This window comes from Hippichthys cyanospilos, chromosome 14 (genome assembly GCF_059441005.1).
Source record: "Hippichthys cyanospilos isolate Australia breed blue-spotted pipefish chromosome 14, RoL_Hcya_1.0, whole genome shotgun sequence".
Lineage (NCBI taxonomy): Eukaryota > Metazoa > Chordata > Actinopteri > Syngnathiformes > Syngnathidae > Hippichthys > Hippichthys cyanospilos.
Genome location: NC_142382.1, coordinates 7,154,864 through 7,172,500, shown reverse-complemented (window position 1 = coordinate 7,172,500; position 17,637 = coordinate 7,154,864). Strand labels below are relative to the sequence as shown.

Sequence of the window (17,637 nt, the reverse complement as noted above, 5' to 3'; positions counted from 1 at the left end):
GTTTAAAAATGGGGGAAAAAGTGCAGTCTTATTTCATCGAGGGCCGTCTGAAAAATACTGTGGTCCACCATCATGACCATAATTAAAGTACTGTTATGTAGTGGGTGCAAGTGTTATAAAAATCAAGCAGAGGTTTTATAAATGTGTATGGTTCATGTTATTGTGTTCCACAGTTTGTTGTTTGTAATGCGCAGTTTGAACTTTTAACTGAACAATTAACTGTAAGAAAGTTTAAAATCAAATGCACCTATAAATATAATGATTCTATTCGAATTTATTACACATTAGTTGTGTATTAGTGTAAGTTAAAAATTGACCCTAAATGTGGAAACATCCGTGAAAAATGATACAAAAATAGTTATATTAAATACTAGATATTGAACGATTATTTGTTAATAAATTAATGCCGTAAACATTCTCAGAAAGCAGACAGATGGTCATTGTGTTAAATCAAAATAAAACGTTGGCACACATCTATTTTTATTTTGGAAAAGAATGATCAACATATTTGTCTATTTTCTGTCATGTTATTACAACCCAAATCAGTTACAGAATCACAAATAGTGATGTTAGAGCATTTTCTGCAATGTGAGGTTTTTTTTTGGGGGGAGGGGGGGGTCCCTTTTGAATAAAAACATGGTAATTATGTGTTTTAATGTTCTTTTTTTCAGTAAATGATGCACAGATTAATCAGCAATTCCAATTATCAATAGTTGCAGCCGAACGCTACTTAGCAAATATATTGGATTCATTCCAAACAAAAAATGTTCCAGGCACTGTAAAATTACGTAAAGTTCGAATTTTTCAATGATTCTATCCCAACTTTTCGAGGGAGTCTATGTGCCACAAGCGTTAGACGTAGCACACTTTTTCAATCTATCTGATGTTGCGTAGGTGCCGTCCTCCAGCGCCACAACTGCCGCTGCCACTCTTTCGCAGCCTATCCTGCAGCTGTCGGGTGACGGTCAGACGCAGGTGGCGGCGGGCCAGGACCTGAACGCGGCGGCGACGGGTCAGACCCTTCAGAGTGTCCAGCTGGTCAACCCGGGAACCTTCCTCATCCAAGCCCAGACGCTCAGCCCCACCGGGCAGATCCAGTGGCAGACCTTTCAGGTGGCTAAGCGCGATGGGGATCGGAAAATCGGAAAGTTCTCAGAACAGGAGATTTAGGCCCGAACTGTATTTTTTAGGTTCAGGGTGTTCAGTCGCTTCAGGGGCTCCAGTTGTCTCAGGGGCAGGGCCAGGCGCAGCAGCTGACCCTGGCCCCCGTGCAGACCCTCCCGCTGGGCCAGACGGGCCAGGTCAGCCTGCCCAACCTCCAGACTGTCACGGTCAACCCGCTGGCGCAAAGCGGAGTTCAGTTCACGCAGCAGGCTGACGACACAAACAGCCCGGCTGGTATGACGTGTGCGTCTTGTTCTTTCGCGTTTACAAATACTAAATCAAAATGTTTGCTAAACCCCTGTGCAGTATTTTGACCATTTTCGGATCCTTTCAAATCATTCGGGCAGTATTTTAGCCAAGCGATGGCGCACTCCTGCTGGTGTGGTCATGCTATCTCAAACTTTGATTGGCAGCATCTGGGTAACATTTCTGCTCCCTTCTGTCTTCTTTCACGCTTTCCCTCTGAGAAGGATTGGACAAAATGCCGCACAAGGGTTAAAAAAATATGCCATGAATGGCTTATGTGATATGCGCAACAAGGGAAGTGCTTAGTTGAGAAATTGCAATTCAAATTTCTGTTTGAGGCATAAGATGGTCCTAGACAGACTGATTTTATAATACTCTACTCTCAAGTCAAACAATTTTAATTTGTGGCAAAGGGTTTTTTTTTTTAATGAAATAATATCATTTCTGTGGAGGCTGATCCAAGTTTATGTTGCAAAAAACATTTTCAAAGTGTGTTTGGTATCAGTATAAATAAAGTACGTCCAAGAAGAGAAACTAAAGAAACACCTGCCTTGCAAATTGTCATTTGCCTTTTTTTTTTATAAATGAAGGAAAAAAGTCATTTTTATTTAAGGCCAAAGCTTATTGCCATGTTTGACATTTTCTCCCTAAACGCTCGTCTCCTCCTCCCCCGTTAACGCAGGCATCCAAATCAAGGAAGAGCCCGAGGCCGAGGATTGGCACCTGGCCGGCGACTCGACGCTCAACCCCAGCGACCTGAACAACCTGCGCGTGCAGATGACCATCGACGACGACGCGGACGCCGCCAGCGGCGAGGGCAAGCGGCTGCGCCGGGTGGCCTGCACCTGCCCCAACTGTAAAGAATCTGGAGGAAGGTGAGAAATAGACGCTCAAGAGATTGAACTGAAAAAAAAAATACATCATGTAGGTTAAGAATATGAGCAAATCCCGTTAAAATAACAGCATTCTTTTACTGAATGCACAAACACAAATCAGTTTTATATATTTAATATTTTGTCAGAACTGGTCCATATTCTTGTTGCTCCTGTTAGCATTGACTAATTTATTTGGTAAGAGATTCATTACTGACCTCATGTATGCTGTCACATATTTCAACAGTTATGAAATTACTCATTGAACTAACTGTAACTACTCATTTAAATGTGCCTATACCAGGTTAGCATCGGGGTGCTAGCAATTACCAACTAAGGTCACAAACATCAAGTACCATTTCGTTCTCATATGCAAAACGTTATATATACATTACACATGTCATATTGTCCTCCTTACAGATGATGCTTCAACAAATTTCCAAAAAAACTTGAGCCTGCAGGTGCTCGTTACCTACTTTGAAGTCAATCACTTCCTCTTTTCTTTTCGTTGAGCAGAATGACCACATTTGGTGCTTGATTGCCTTCTACTTGTTATAAATGGAACACTTATAACCGAGCCTCTATAGAGTATTTATTCTTGGATACAAACCTATGATTAGTTATTAATGATGAGTAATTAATTATTAATCGTTGTGTTTTCTGTGCTAAATTTTTATCCGGTGATACTTGACGTAGAAAGCTTGAGCACCACTGAAAGTTGTAAAACGTGTCTGACGCTCACAGGGGGTCCGGGCTGGGCAAGAAGAAGCTGCACATCTGCCACATCGTGGGCTGCGGCAAAGTGTACGGCAAGACGTCGCACCTGCGCGCCCACCTGCGCTGGCACAGCGGCGAGCGCCCCTTTGTCTGCAACTGGATGTACTGCGGCAAGAGGTTCACCAGGAGCGACGAGCTGCAGAGACACCGGAGGACGCACACAGGTGACGCCCTTCTAGCTAACGGCCATGTTTCCGGCGACAAGCGGGGCCTGGTCAAGCACTTGGATGCTTCATGAAGCTTCATGAAGCATCAAAGTGAGATTATTTTTGACTCCTCTAGACACACTTAGTTCAAAGAAGCAGTGGGAATTTCTTACATTTCTACTGTGCTTGTAAAAATATATATATAAGTAACAATGTAATTGGCTACTTTATATTTTTACTTAAGGGAATTTAGTACTAAAAACTAATTGATTACTTTAGCATTCACGTTTACTTGATTACCTAAAGTCATTAATTTAGACCTATTTAAGTAAGTGAATACCTAGTACTTCACTTTGGGGGGCGGGTAAACCAATGAATAAAAATCTTGGCTTGGATATCCATATGCTGAACAAAAACGGAAAAATCTGACTTTGGGATTGAATGAGTTACGATATAACAGTTTCTCTAATGAACACATCTGAAGAATTTTTTTTGCTTGATAAATTTCATTAGTGATCCCTACTTGAAAGTAAAATGAACAAATGGGTGTGAAGTTTGCTGCCGCCCTCTAGTGGCAGAATATATACATACATTTTTTTTTAATGCGGTTAAGCTAACATTGCTAATTGTCTTTGTGGCAGGCGAGAAGAAGTTTGTGTGCGGCGAGTGCTCGAAGCGATTCATGCGTAGCGACCACCTGGCCAAGCACATAAAAACTCACCAGAACAAAAAGGGCGGCGCGCCCGCCGCGTCATCGTCGCCTTTGCCCGCCGACACCCTCATAACGGCCGACGGCACCACGCTGATCCTGCAGTCGGCCACCGGCCACAACCTGGTGGCCAATCAGGAGATCCCGTTGCAGCTGGTCACCGTGGCGCCCAGCGAGGTGCTGGAATGAGGGCGCCGAGGTTGACGAGCGGGTGAGAGAATCGGCCAATCGCAAGGACCTCCTCTCTTTTCTCTTTTTTGATTTTGATTATTTTGTTTATTTTAATTTTTTTTTTACATATGAATATAAATATATGACAAATATATATATTTTAAGTAAGATTTATCCAGACTTTGTTTTTGCAGTCTTTTTATAGACCAGCAAAGCATTCAAAATGGTTGCTATGTACACACTTACACACACACACATACACACACAGGTTATACACAACGAAATGCCTTATTTTGTATCATAGTCGTGTATAAAATGCTGGAGGTGCATGTGTGCGTGTTTTTTAAAAACAAAAATCCATCACGGAAAGATGACCCGACATGTTTGGAAAGTGCGCTTAAAGTACAATTGTTAAAAGTCCACAGCACTCTTTCCCGACATAACACTCGATGCAAAAAGCTCTCTTTTCGTTCTTGGCCTTTTTAGTTGTGTGCCGAAATCAAAAGTTTTTCCCGCAGCGGTCGTGACCGGCACTCCTGGTCGCCTCCGAAATGGTTTTTGCCGATGCTAGGCTAACACGTTAATGCTAATCATGTTGGAAAAGTGAATGTGACGAGCGGAGACACATTGACTTATTTGGGAAAGGTTGGCCCAGAATTTCTCTTTAAAAAAACAAACAAAAAAACAATCAATGCAACAGCTCACTTGTTTCTCCTCACTTTTTAGTTTATGCACTAAATTATGTTTTCCGATGACGGTATCATCACAACAACGCATGTCACGCCATTTTCCGGATGAGATTATCACTTCTGGTTGCCTCAGATATGGTTTTGCAAATGCTAGGCTAACATGCTAATGCTATGTGGACTTCACCAAATGGCGACTGAGTCGGTTGCTTAATGTCACCCTCAAAACACGTAACACAGAAGATCACTTGTTTTGTTTTGTTTTTTCCCTCCCACCCTCAAGTTGTGCACTAAAACAAAAAGTCTTGTTTTTTGGTGTTGATAATTTCACAAAACGGCATGGCGTTTCCAGACGATCACTTTAAGTGCCCTCGGAAAGATTTTTGTGACTGCTAAGCTAACACGCTAATGCTAAGTGAGTTTTGGAAAATGTTCAAAATGGCAAGTGGCAACAAAACGTGCAGTTCCTTCAGGCACCCAGGACAGAATGTTCACCGCAGTGATTTTGTTTTGTTTTTCTGAAAATGTGTGCTTTTACCTGATTTTTGTTTGTTTGTTTGTTTTCCTTTTTTTTCCCCCTCAAGTTCAATGAAAAACATGCATCTCCAAATTTTGACTTTTAATTCGTAAAACAGCCTAACCCTCAAAAGATTATTATTTTTTTAATTCCTGAAAGTTGGTGTGCATGTTTTTGTTGTTTCTTTTGTTTTGTTTTGTTTTTTTAAATCCCAGTTTCTTGTGTTAAAAATGGAAACAAACGGATGCAACCAATTGCAATGGCAAACATTCCAGTCCAGATATGAGGTGGGATTCCGTTTTTTGCAATAAACCACATGTGGCTATGTGTGCTTGAAAGTTTTAAAAAAACACAACAATCACACTTTTTTTGTGTTATTTTGTTGTCCATGTATAACCCTCATGTTTGTAGCATTCATTTACATGTGTATTATCTTATTGTTTATAGAAGCCATCACTTAGTCAACACGATTTATTTCAATGTATCAAAACTTATTTTAAAATGACTTGTTTTTTTTTTTAAGTCGGTGTAAAAATTGAATGTTACCTTTTTTTGTAAAACCTTTTTTCAAATGGATCACAATAAAGTCTGAAACATTCAACAATTGAACATCATCACTCGCAATATTGTTTTCTTCATGTCGCAATTATGTATTTAGTTATAACAAAAACAAAAAATACTGTGAATAATTTCAATATACCACAGCGCAGTTTTATAACTGAATCAGTGAACAAGTAAATATTTTTCATAATGAACATTTGGAGATGTGCCTTTTTAATTTAATATTTTGAGGGTTAAGAAAATAAATATTTTGTAGGACAGCGATGACTTAAGCTATTTGTTCAATAAGGTGATTAAAAAAAAAAAACATCTGCTTCGAGTGTCCTTGGCCGCAGAGCGTCTGACTCCGCCCACTTAAGGTTTGACCCCGCCCAACGATAAGTGAACGCAATAGCCGCTTTGACGTCATTTTGAGCGAATTAATTGTCGTAGAGCTACGAAAGCACTTCCGCCGCGTTCGAGGAGCCGAAAATTGTAGACTCCATGTTGGTTCTGAGTGTCTGAGCCATTGGATCCAAAAGTTTGGTCCAAGGAAGTTCTCCACATCTACATGACTACCATAGATGCAATACTAAAGGTTCCCAGCAGAGAGCGCACTCCCTTGATAAAGGTTAGTACGTACAGTGTTTGGGTCTGGGCACTTGAATCGTCATAGTTCAAAAAAGTGTTTAAAAAATTACAGTGACGTCACTTCATCTCGGTGAAATCAAATTAGTGCCAAAGAGCCGCCCATCAAGGTGAAGAGGGGTAGTTTTGGACGGTGGTTGTAGCGGGTCATTGGTAGACAGGTGTGCACGATTAATCGAGTGCATTCCACAGGTGCGGCAAGATGGCGGCCGCTTGGCCTTTTCTCCACAACGTCAACAAATGTTGGTCATTTGTTCCAGTTTCACACGCAGGTATTGCATCCACTTTGCTCACATAAATAAATGTTGTTTTTTTAACATTTCTACACTAAATGCCGACACCAAAAGTATTTATACCTTTTTAAGTACTGTACCACTGTCATTCCCCACACTAAGTCCGTGTGTTTGTAAAAACTAATTGCTTCAAATATGTGTAGAAATAATGATGAAAAACACAATTTAATGTAAAGATGAGAAGTGTGACGCTAAATAAGTAAAATGACAGAAAAATCTCTACATTGTAAAAAGAGGAGGCACCAGGCTACAACAAATAAAGTGTTTTTTTTGTTAATTGCGGGATTACCTGACTCATAACACAGATACCTATCTACAAAGAGGTGCTTTGAATAAACAATGGGAAAGTAATTCACTGTTTTTATGTGCAAATTAATTTTAATACTATGTACACATTATAAAATGTTTCTTTTTTCATAAACTCAGTATTTTGAAGTTATCAATTAATTTTGTTTTCTATTCAAAGCTAATTCCTGAAACGAATGTTAACAGCCTGACTAAATATCTGTTTCCTCATTTTAATCGAGTATTCTTTTTTTTTTTTAATAACAGTCTACCTATATATGTTTGTGCCTATGTGTGTATTTTTGTTGTGGCGCCCCCACCTCAAAACAACACGCTGGAGTAGCTGACTGTGCATTACTGAGATTAAGGTTTGCACGGTCAAGCCCACCTTCTGTCACCCAGCTTGCTGCCTTGAATATTTAAAGCGTTTGCTGGTGATGGGACAGCTGGGGCTTTTGTACGCTGCTTGACTAAACAGACATCGCTGCATATTCACCAAAATCTCACCTTACAACATATAGCAAATTGTGAGTGTGTGTGTGACACATTTTCTTAAAAGGACCCTTGTAATCCGCTTAATTATACCGATCGGGGTCACTAGAATTTCCCAGATTGGGATTAGACCTCCTTCAGATAATACCAAAATCACTAAAGCACTAATATACCACCGTAGTGGAACGTAATCCATCATGCGGATGTTTTTAGGTAACTAGCATTCTTAACTGGTATATATATGTCATAATAGATGTATAAATGGCCCTATGTAACACATTAGTGAGTGTTATTGTTTTAAGATGAGTGCAAAAGCAGCAATTAGGTGAGTTTTTCAGATAACAGCAAAGGAAAAAGTTGCCAGATTCATAAATGCTTAATTGTGAGTCCTTTAGCTTCATGCTAACATGTAATACCAAATGCCATAGATCGGCTGACAGAAACTTGCAGAGATGTTACAATATTTCATACAAGTACCGAGACTTCTTCTGACCCACATAATCTCATACAACCATTTAAGTAAATTAGGTACCCCAAAGAAAGGTTACTATATATTTTTTTTTTAAAAATCGCTCGTTAACCACGTCATGATATACTGCATAACTTGTGTGTGTGCTAATCTCGAACTGTAATTTTGACGTCTCAAAATTCACTCGACATGAGGTGCATTTAAATGCATTTGGAAATTTCATATTCAAGCAGTTACTTTGGAGTCATTCGTGGGCTATTTTGACATTTTGCACCTTAAAACAGTCAAAATTGGGGGAAACCATTTTGCTGGTAAAACTCAATTGGCTTTAATCACTACATTGTTACAAAGTCAAATGTTATGAAGAGTTCATTTTTAGCTTTGCTTATATTGAAAAGCATATTAGCAAACTTATTAGACGTGAGCGCCTTAAAAAAGGATGGGGGGCTGCAAATGGCCCCCCCGGCCATAGTTTGGACACCCCTAAACCTTCAGCATTGATGCTAGTTTAGTTAGCTTGTCTATAGTGTTTTGTGTTAGCATTAAAAATGCACATTTAATTAGCGTTGAAATGAGTTCAAATGCGTACATTTTCTGTAAACTTCAACTACAAGCTTGAAGCAAGCCCACTACCACCAAAACAAATATAAAAATCGTGTAAAAGTCATAAATCGACGTACCACAACTATGACTTATTGATTATTATGGTGCATCATTTGTCATAGATCCCCAGTGCTACTGCACAACTCCAAATTGATAATGCAACTTTCTGAATTTTCTATTCATTGCATAGTGTAAATACCCATCATAAATAAAAAATGACAAATCTATGGCATGACCATCATTGTTCAGTGTGAAATGGAGCATGTCTGTGCCCATGTTGGAGTATTTGCACCGCTGCGGGCTGTCACAGGCCGATTAAATTACTGTAGTGTCAGTTGGGAATTAGGGGTCGATGGGGGTTGGGTTGGGCCCCGATCGACTCATTTGAAGCTAAAGAGGTGCTGTCATGGCGGCCGTATGCAAGCCACGAGTGGCTGGTGTTGCATTAGCCAGGGGGGAAGGGGAGGGCGTGGATGAAGTCATCCTCCAGACGCAGCAATTAGAACACGCCCCTTCCTGTGCGATCTTTTTAATGCACCCTATTGACCAGGGGCGTCCGGTTTATTCATTCTCACCTGTGATTGGCTGTTGCCCTATGATGTCATTTTTAGTCGACGGCAAGTGGCAAAAAGGCCCCGTACAAGTGAGAGATCGAAATACAGTATTGAGGCTAGTCAGGCTGCACAGAACATTTTTGGGTGGACTTCTTCTTTAAGAAATATTTTATACCAAATTTACCTTCTTACACATATCCCAAAACATGACGCCATCTTAAACATACCATTCTTATGACCTTCTATATCGACAGAGATGTTGTGTGTGTGCGTGTGTGTGCGCACCTTAGTTTTTGCCACAAGGTGGAGACCAAATCTCAGGTTTCACTGGCTTTGCACTGTCTTTGTGGGGACCTCTTAGACTTGTGGGGGCCATTTTGGTGGACCCCACAAGAACAGACTTTTTTTGAGGTTCAATGATTTGGTTTTCGTTGGGTAAGGGTTGGGTTTAAGAAATCTCTTGTGATGGTTAAGGATAGAGACTAGGAAATGCGTTATGTTAACAAAAAGTCTCCACTATGATAGGAAAACCCAGTGTGTGTGTGTGTGTGTGTGTGTGTGTGTGTGTGTGTGTGTGTGTGTGTGTGTTGGATGAGTCATACAGATCAGGTGACATCATCACACCAGGAGTTGAATATCATAATAGTGGATCTCTATATTTCAAGTTATGCCAGGGCTGAACAAAATGGCTCCTCGGTTTTTGTTATCGTTCCCGCTAAGCACTTACATGATATTGCATTAAGTCATTCAGTGCCAGGGACATATTTTCACGTTTTGTTTTTTTCAGTCCGAACACTAAATCCCATATACTTAAGTATTAAATCGATACTTAAGTACATTAATTTCCAGATACAAGATTTATGACAAATGTAACAAACGGGTCTTTGTCTTATTGGGATTCAGCCCTAGCAAACAAAAGTTAATCATGAGCAAAATTTGCCCACCGGGTTTGTTTCACACTGAGTTTCTGTTTATCTCTCCGATTTATGGCTCACCGACAAACGGATGTGTCTGAGAGGGAACAACCGCGACAGTGGAAGGGGAGAAAAGGGCTCATAAAATGATGATTTACGAGGCTCTTAAAGCTGATTGGCTGAGAGATTGTGTGTGCGACTTGCACGCTTGTGGCATGCGACAACATTATGACCACTTGCACAATCGAATAGGATCAAATACCTGATGCGCTTATCAATATGAGAGGTTCAAAATATTAGAAGGAAGTCTCAGTATTTGACGATACGGTTTACAAATTGCAGCCCGAACCTGGTTGCTAACCAAAACAGTAGCACCATGTGACACGTGTGATATTTAAAGATAATCATACATTATGCGGAAATGTTGTCTTTTAACAATGATTAGCATTCCAGTAGATGCTAATGTGCGCCACAATGATGTGATACATAACCACCAATAGTCTTTTCTTGGCTGCTAACCAAAACAGCAGCACCATATGACATATGTTAATAAATCTAATCATACATTGTATGATTAGGTACATGTAAATGTACCAAAAAGCCAAATAATGTAACGTCTGGCAACGATTAGCATTCTGGATATCACCAACCTGCGGTCCTTCCACAACATTTTGTAGTTGCTCATAATTGTCCTTCTGTAGTTGCTAACCAAAACAGCAGCTTCAATTGATGCTTATTTTAAGTATTTAAAGCTGTCATGCACGGCGACGGCATCTTTTAACAACTCTTAACGTGTGATCGCTCCACAATGTTGTGTCCACGTATCTTTAATAGTCATTTAAGGCGACGTTGCAAACCAAACCAGCAGCACCCGCCAAATAATGTCAACCGTAATAAGTTATTTGAAAGGGCATCCATAGATCCTGTACGGAAACACAATTTTGTGAGCGAATGGTTTCGTGAGTGGACGTACACTAAACGCAAATGTGCAGCGTCAGGGTAAGAGGAGACACAAAGGAGAAAGGGAGCGAATAAAAAGAGTTGCGAGATGAGTAAGCAAAGTTCTGCTCTCACAGAACGAACCTATCAATCCGCCAATGAGAGGGTCAACGCCGTTGTCATGGTAATGAGAGTTCAACCTGGCAGCGTGTACTGTGGCTAGCTGACGCGCGCGTGTGTCGTGTGCACGTGTGGCTTCGGGCCATGTAATTATCAACGGCAAACGACCCCCACTGCCCTTTTTTGCACTGCGGGGATTTTCCCGGGAAAATCTCCCGAGCTGTGGCATTTAGAGAATCGACCTCCAGCGGAATATGTTGATTGCCTTTGATTTACACTTCCGCTGGTACCAGCGGGGAGGGGCTTAAGTTTGGGTGCGGGTCATGTGACGTGTAACAGGAGAGGATTGGTGTTTGTGTCTTGTTGATTTGCTAACTTGGGCTATATGATTAGCATGATTCATTTCCAGTCCGTATGAAACATCCTCCCTTCATTTCCTGAGTGTATGTTGGCGGAGGGGGGGGCACATAATAAGCAGCCCAGGAGGGCCCCACTTTTACCTCCAGGGCTCCAGAGGGGAGGAGACTGAGCTTTCACAAAGCCGCACCCCGACGAGGCCTCACGCTGCCGGGCCAACTTCGACCGCTGCACCTGGCCCCCGCAGCCTCCAAACTGGGGGGCGCACATTAACCATCTGTCTGATGCGATATGGACAAAATGAGGTCTTTGGGGACCCGCTGTGTTATTCTTTTTGGCTGTGTTTTTTTTTTTACTATTTGGATTTGGTGTGAAGTGGTCGTTTTTCCTCAGAGAGCCCACAAAATGATTCACTGCTGTCAACTGGCTCCATATGGCTAATTTAGACATCTCTCTTAGAATTCATCTCACATGCTAATGTTAGCTTGCGCTGTAGCTGCAATGTCCTCCTCCACAGTTTCCACTTGGCTGCAGTGCTCCAGTTTCCGATTGCTCATAATCTATTCTTATTTATTTATTTTTTTTAAATAAATGAACCTTAGCTTGTCCTGTTGCTACACTTATATGCTTCACAGTCTCTACTTGGCTGCATTGCTCTGACATTTGGTTGTCCATAATCTCTTTTTAGATCAATTGTCTCTTTATCACTAATGGTTAATTTTGTTTTTATTTGTTTATTTATTTTTTAAACAAATGAGCCTTAGCTTACCCGGGCCCTGCACTTTTATGTTCCTCAGTCTCCACCTGGCTGAAATGCTCCATTTTCTGGTTGCCCTCAGTCGCCACTTGGATAAAATGTGTCTCTACTACTAATGGCATTAAAAAAAATAATTTTACGTTATTGCTGGATTATTATTATTCTCTATATTCTCATTGTCTCTTTTTCTCTATAATGCTATGTTTTTGCATTATCTTCAGTCGACATTTTAATAAACTGTCTCTATTGATAATTTTATTAAATTTTTTCCATTGTAGTTGTTGTACTATGCTCCACTGTCTCCACTTGGCTGTTCCCCACCCGCAAATGGCTTTTTATAAATGGTTATCTTACTTTGTTGCCACAGTATCTTGCTCCACGGTCTCCACGTGGCTCCCATGCTCCATTATCCGTCTCCACTTGGAAAAAAAAACATCTCCTTCGGTTCTTCTAATGGTGCTCCTTTTTTCTTTTTTTTTCTTTTTTTTTTTTTAAACAGTACCATAGGTTATAGTTGTACTATTATGGCCCGTTAATCTTCACTTTGATTTGTTTTTTCCACCAATGGCTTATTTAAATTGTTAGTATACATTGGTTGCGGAAGTATTATGCTCCACCGTCTCCACTTGGCTGTCATGCCTCATTTTCGGTCACCCTTAGTCTCCACTTGAAAACAAAAACAATTTAGGACCTCTAATGGTGTTTAAAAAAAAATCTAAGATTAGCTCAACTTCTGGTGGCTAACATGATTGTCCTTCATTGTTATCTTACTCTGTTGCTGCAGCATTGTGCTACACAGTGTCCACTTGACTGTCATGCTCCCTTTTCTGTCTGCCCTCAATCTTCACTTGGAAAAAAAAGCAGTTTACTACTAATGGTGCTATTCTAAATTAATGTTTGCATAACTTGTAGTGATAGTATTATGGCCCACAGTCTCCACTTGGATGCATTTCTCTATTTACTGTCTGCTCTTGGTCTTTTCTTAGATAAACTGTCTTTTTTTTTTTTTTAAACCACTCTTGGCTTTTTTATTGTCTTACTTTGGTGTCAGTAGTATGCTCCACAGTCTCCACTTGCTCCATTTTCTGTCATTTTCATTTATTATTATTTTTTAATTTCTCTAGCTGCCCACAGTCTCCTCTTGGATAAAATTTCCCTATGCCACCGACGTCTTTTTTTGATGCACATTCTCCCCTTGACTGCAATGCTCCATTTTCTGGCTGCCCTCAGTCTCCACTCTGTTCAATTTGAAATTGCACCACTGAAATTAAACATTACTCTCATGAAATGTACTTTTTTTCTGCAGAATATCACTCAGATGCTACTTACCTGTTTTGTAATTGCCGAGGGGTACTTACAGTACTTGGTTTAAAAAGTTTAAAAACCAGCAGCCTAATAGAGATCTAATATTTTTAAGCACCACAGGTTTGACACACACACACACACACACACACACACACACAATCACACGAAAATCCAAACCTCCACCGAATCCTATAGTCATCCGTGGACATTTTCCCATTCCCCCCAGGCCCCCTCTCCCCCTCCCTCCCACCCTCCATTCGTGGATTTGTCACAAGAAGAAGAAGAAGCAGATGATGATGGTGATGATGATGCGAATGTGAATGGGACACAGAGGCACCCAGCGCCGCTTCGTCCTCCCTCATTTTGGAGCCAACACGCGGAGATTTGCGCACCGGCTTGCCGGGCCAGCGTGTGCGCTCTGCGGGGGCCCGGCGCGCGTCGTCTGGGCGGACTGAGCGAGCAGGATGGAGGCGTTTTTCACCGAGGTAAGACCAATATCGCCGCTAGTCGCACGTTAGGCGTCGTTTAGCCCCTTTGCTTTTGACGCGATGATGCTTTTGCACGTTTTCCTCCATTTTCCCCCCTTGCCATGATGGCAGGTGTTGCGATCCCCGACACTAGCTAAGAAAAAGGGCCGTCTCCTCGCACAGCAAGGAAAGCCGCGCATGAGGCTCACTTTACGGCCACTGCAGACAAGCGAGGCTCGTCTCGAGTCTCGGATGAAAGGACAAATTGGCCCAAATGTGAGCTGACACTCTTTTCGGCTCCATAAGGCTCAACCTTGATTAAAAGACAAATCTGTGAGTGTGCTCCGCTTTGCAAAAACGGATGGAAAAGCCCTCATCCTGTGCATATTGATCTTTTATTGCTCTACGATTTTAGTGTACTTTTTTTTTTTTGCATGTATGGGGTGGTGCACAGCTGGAGGAGGAAGAATTGGGGGGAGGGGGTGGGGGTGCCATGGTGATTCTTGTGGGGAGTGGTGGATGAATGGAGTAGGTGAAATTGCATTGTCCAACTCATGAGACCGAAAGCATCTTCCTTCTGTAAACCATCCATTCTTGACGTACCCTCACTAAAAAGCAACAATTTGCGACAGTATAATGCATGAGCACCCAACCCCCCCCCCAAAAAAATGTTTGAGACATTCCAGTATTGGAATGAAATTTAAAGAACAGCAAAAACCGTCACATGAATGAATTAATCAAGCCATCAAGGGTACACTGTTTTTTTTCTTTTTTTTTCTCAATAGTACGTGCTAGCTCAGTTAGCTGCTACACTAACTGGCCAGAATAAATGTAGCCATGCAATTTAAAAAAAACATTGATGTTAGTGGTTATTTTTTTAAGTGAGTGACAGGTTTATGTTGCCTGAGATAAAATGCTATCATGTGTAACATAATACATAACCTCAATAATTATATTAGTCTAATCATGGACAGAACAATGACGTAGTTTTGTCATTTTTGCTAGGTAAATGCTCAATTTGTTTTCCCTCTTCTTCCAGATGGCGAAAGTTTTTTCTATGTGTGTTTGTGATAAGAGAGCAATTGTAATTCATAAAACTACGTCTATGATAACATGTTTAAACAATTACGAGGAAGTTACACAGCACCCCAAAACTGTTAACTACCAACTCATTACATTGAGATTTGAGATGTATATTGGTCATTGAAAGGAAGGGATAGAGACGAAATATATTTGAGAGGGTGCTTGAGGTATTGGGGTTGCCAATAAAAAAATTGTTTTAAGATAGTGCAGTTACATTTTGCCTCAGGACAACAAATTTTCCACGACTGCATGTGTGGGGGTACACAAAATGTTCTTCAATTTGGGAATGGTTATTTTAATTGCCTATAATAATATTTTGATCCTAAAACAAGAGCGATTGGTCTGTTGTTTACTCTTAAAAGTATACCAATTGTTCCAGGGAACTATGTTGAAGTGACAATTATCGGTTTGCTCTCCAAGTTGTAACTGTTGGCAATAACAGACTGAAATCTTGGTCGCATGTTTAGCGATATTTTCTCTCTGGGTGCATTTTTGTGTCGTTTGTGGTGCTGGTTTCACAAATAGATGTTAACTTAGCGTGTTGCTGTGTCTTAGCTTGTCATATTTTTTTTAATTCCACAGTTGATAATATGCTGCATGTCCTCAGTCTCAACTTGAGGAAAGAAAATGGCCATTTCTGGTGACGTTAACAATGCTAACGTCCCCTTAGCTTGTTGTTGTGTCTTGGCTCTGCAAACTGTATGATTGTACTCATACAGTATAAATCAAACACTTGTGTAAGTCAGCTACAATCCATGCGTGCTGGGCTCATTGGTGTGTGTGTTGTTGTTGTTGTTGTTTTTTTTAATAGGTTAAAGTGGCTAGCAAAAAGCCTAAGTAGCACAGATGCTGACGTTAGCCTAGCATGTTCCTGTGTCTTCATTCTGGTCACTCAACTCCAATTTTGTACGCCACAGTTTCTACGTATGGACAGTCCCTGTGTTGTTTTCTCTTTATATAGATAAATAGAAGGGCATAAGAGCGGTTTTTATGTTGTTTTTCTTATTTAAAACGGTAAAACTAAATCAAGCAAGCAGTTGTCTATATAAAGTAGTTGTTTGACACAAAAATGCTATCGGTTAAAGCTGATGAGGTAAATTAGGACTTTTTTACGCTGCCTACCATCAAACCTTTTTTTACTTTTTTTAAACAGTATTCCGAGCCATGTGAAAATGTATTTTTAATATATGAAACGGGCCACAAAAATGCAGATGGTGGGCACCTTTGTTTTATAGGATTTCGTGATTGCATTTTGTGGTAAAGTCTAATATTAATAACTTTAAAGTCTGTTTTTACAGTGTTTAAGGTAATTCAAATTCTTTTTTTTTTAAATCAGTTCTTGATATTTTGCCTCATTTTTTTCTGTTTAATATTATTGATATGTATTCCAGAAGTAAGACATTCCTGCTCATTGACTATTAGGTATAAATTTCCTCTTTATAAAAAATAAAGAATCACATAAGAGAGGCAAATATATCTACATTGTATTTAAAATATCTATATTTTAATACTTTTTTTCCCCCTTGGGGACAACTAATTGAGTGCAATGGGCCTTTAGTAAAAGGAAAGCTTTCACATAGCAAAGCTGTTTTTTTATGCAAACAACTTCATAACTGCATTAAAATATTCATCAGCTGCTTGAATCGTGCGCAGGAAGCTGCAAGACCGCAACAAACTCAGAAAGCAGCTTGTTTGCACGCCGAACAGGACAGAAGAGAACGTGCGCGTGATACATATTTGAGCATAGCTTTTGCCCGTCTCGATTGCGCTTGAAATTATGCAGGATTTGAAGCAGCACAGGCAAGAGGGGAGGGAAGAGTCGCTGGAGATGTGTGACCTATATTTCATCGCTCCCAACACATTTGTTCTGCTCAGGAAGCCGCTTCACTTTACTTTCCCCTCGTTTTTTTTTTTTTTTCTTCCTCCTCGGCTCGTCTCCGTCCTCCCTTAAGCTACAGCTCGCTGCCATGAGTCCTTGGCCGTAGCCTACTTTCGTGCACCGGCGTGTAGGTGGGACGCCACGACTACTGTCAAAAAGCATCAAGTCTGTGATACTGTAAGGCAATTGCTACTAAAATAGCATCTCCCAGAATGCACCTTCCCCCTAAAAGGGTCCAACTTGCAACATATGGTCAAATCACACACGATGTGAAACGTTCTCTCAATTGGTGCATGAATAAAAGAGTTAACATTTTTTAATTGTTTCATTTTTTTACCTTCTGTGTGCTTACTGCTTTTTAGTTTGCGAACCATTTTTCAGTACAAAATAATGCTTTTAATCCTACACAGTTAATTTAGTAGAGCCAGATATTTTCAGATATTATTTGTTATTTTTTTGTATTATTAAAATCTTATATTTGTGTGTGTGTGTATGTATGGAGAAATGTGATTTTATATATGTGTATTTATAAATGTACATTTATTTATATATTGGTTTCTGTTTTTATGTTGTATATATAAAATACAATAAAATATATATTATATATATATTAAATATATATATATATATATATATTTAATATA

General features: G+C 40.2%; 2 protein-coding genes across 4 annotated transcripts in view; both read left to right on the top strand.

Moving 5' to 3' along the window:
- The window catches only part of LOC148412731 (transcription factor Sp3-like), a 10,231-nt gene extending 4,329 nt beyond the window's left edge, over positions 1-5,902 (top strand). The window contains exons 4-8 of one of the 3 annotated variants that reach the window (XM_088433826.1): positions 940-1,113; positions 1,191-1,407; positions 2,093-2,285; positions 3,027-3,223; positions 3,847-5,902. In XM_088433826.1, coding sequence (XP_088289952.1) covers positions 940-1,113; positions 1,191-1,407; positions 2,093-2,285; positions 3,027-3,223; positions 3,847-4,103 — 1,038 coding nt within the window. In that variant the 3' untranslated portion in view covers positions 4,104-5,902. Of the gene's footprint in view, positions 1-894; positions 1,114-1,190; positions 1,408-2,092; positions 2,286-3,026; positions 3,224-3,846 lie in introns of all 3 variants that reach the window. The other 2 variants (XM_088433825.1, XM_088433824.1) reach the window with 2 other exon arrangements.
- Positions 5,903-13,857: 7,955 nt separating this feature from the next.
- The window catches only part of myo10l1 (myosin X, like 1), a 38,275-nt gene continuing 34,495 nt past the window's right edge, over positions 13,858-17,637 (top strand). The window contains exon 1 of the mRNA XM_088433255.1: positions 13,858-14,049. Within this exon, the coding sequence (XP_088289381.1) occupies positions 14,029-14,049 (21 nt within the window). The 5' untranslated portion in view covers positions 13,858-14,028. The remainder of the gene's footprint in view (positions 14,050-17,637) is intronic.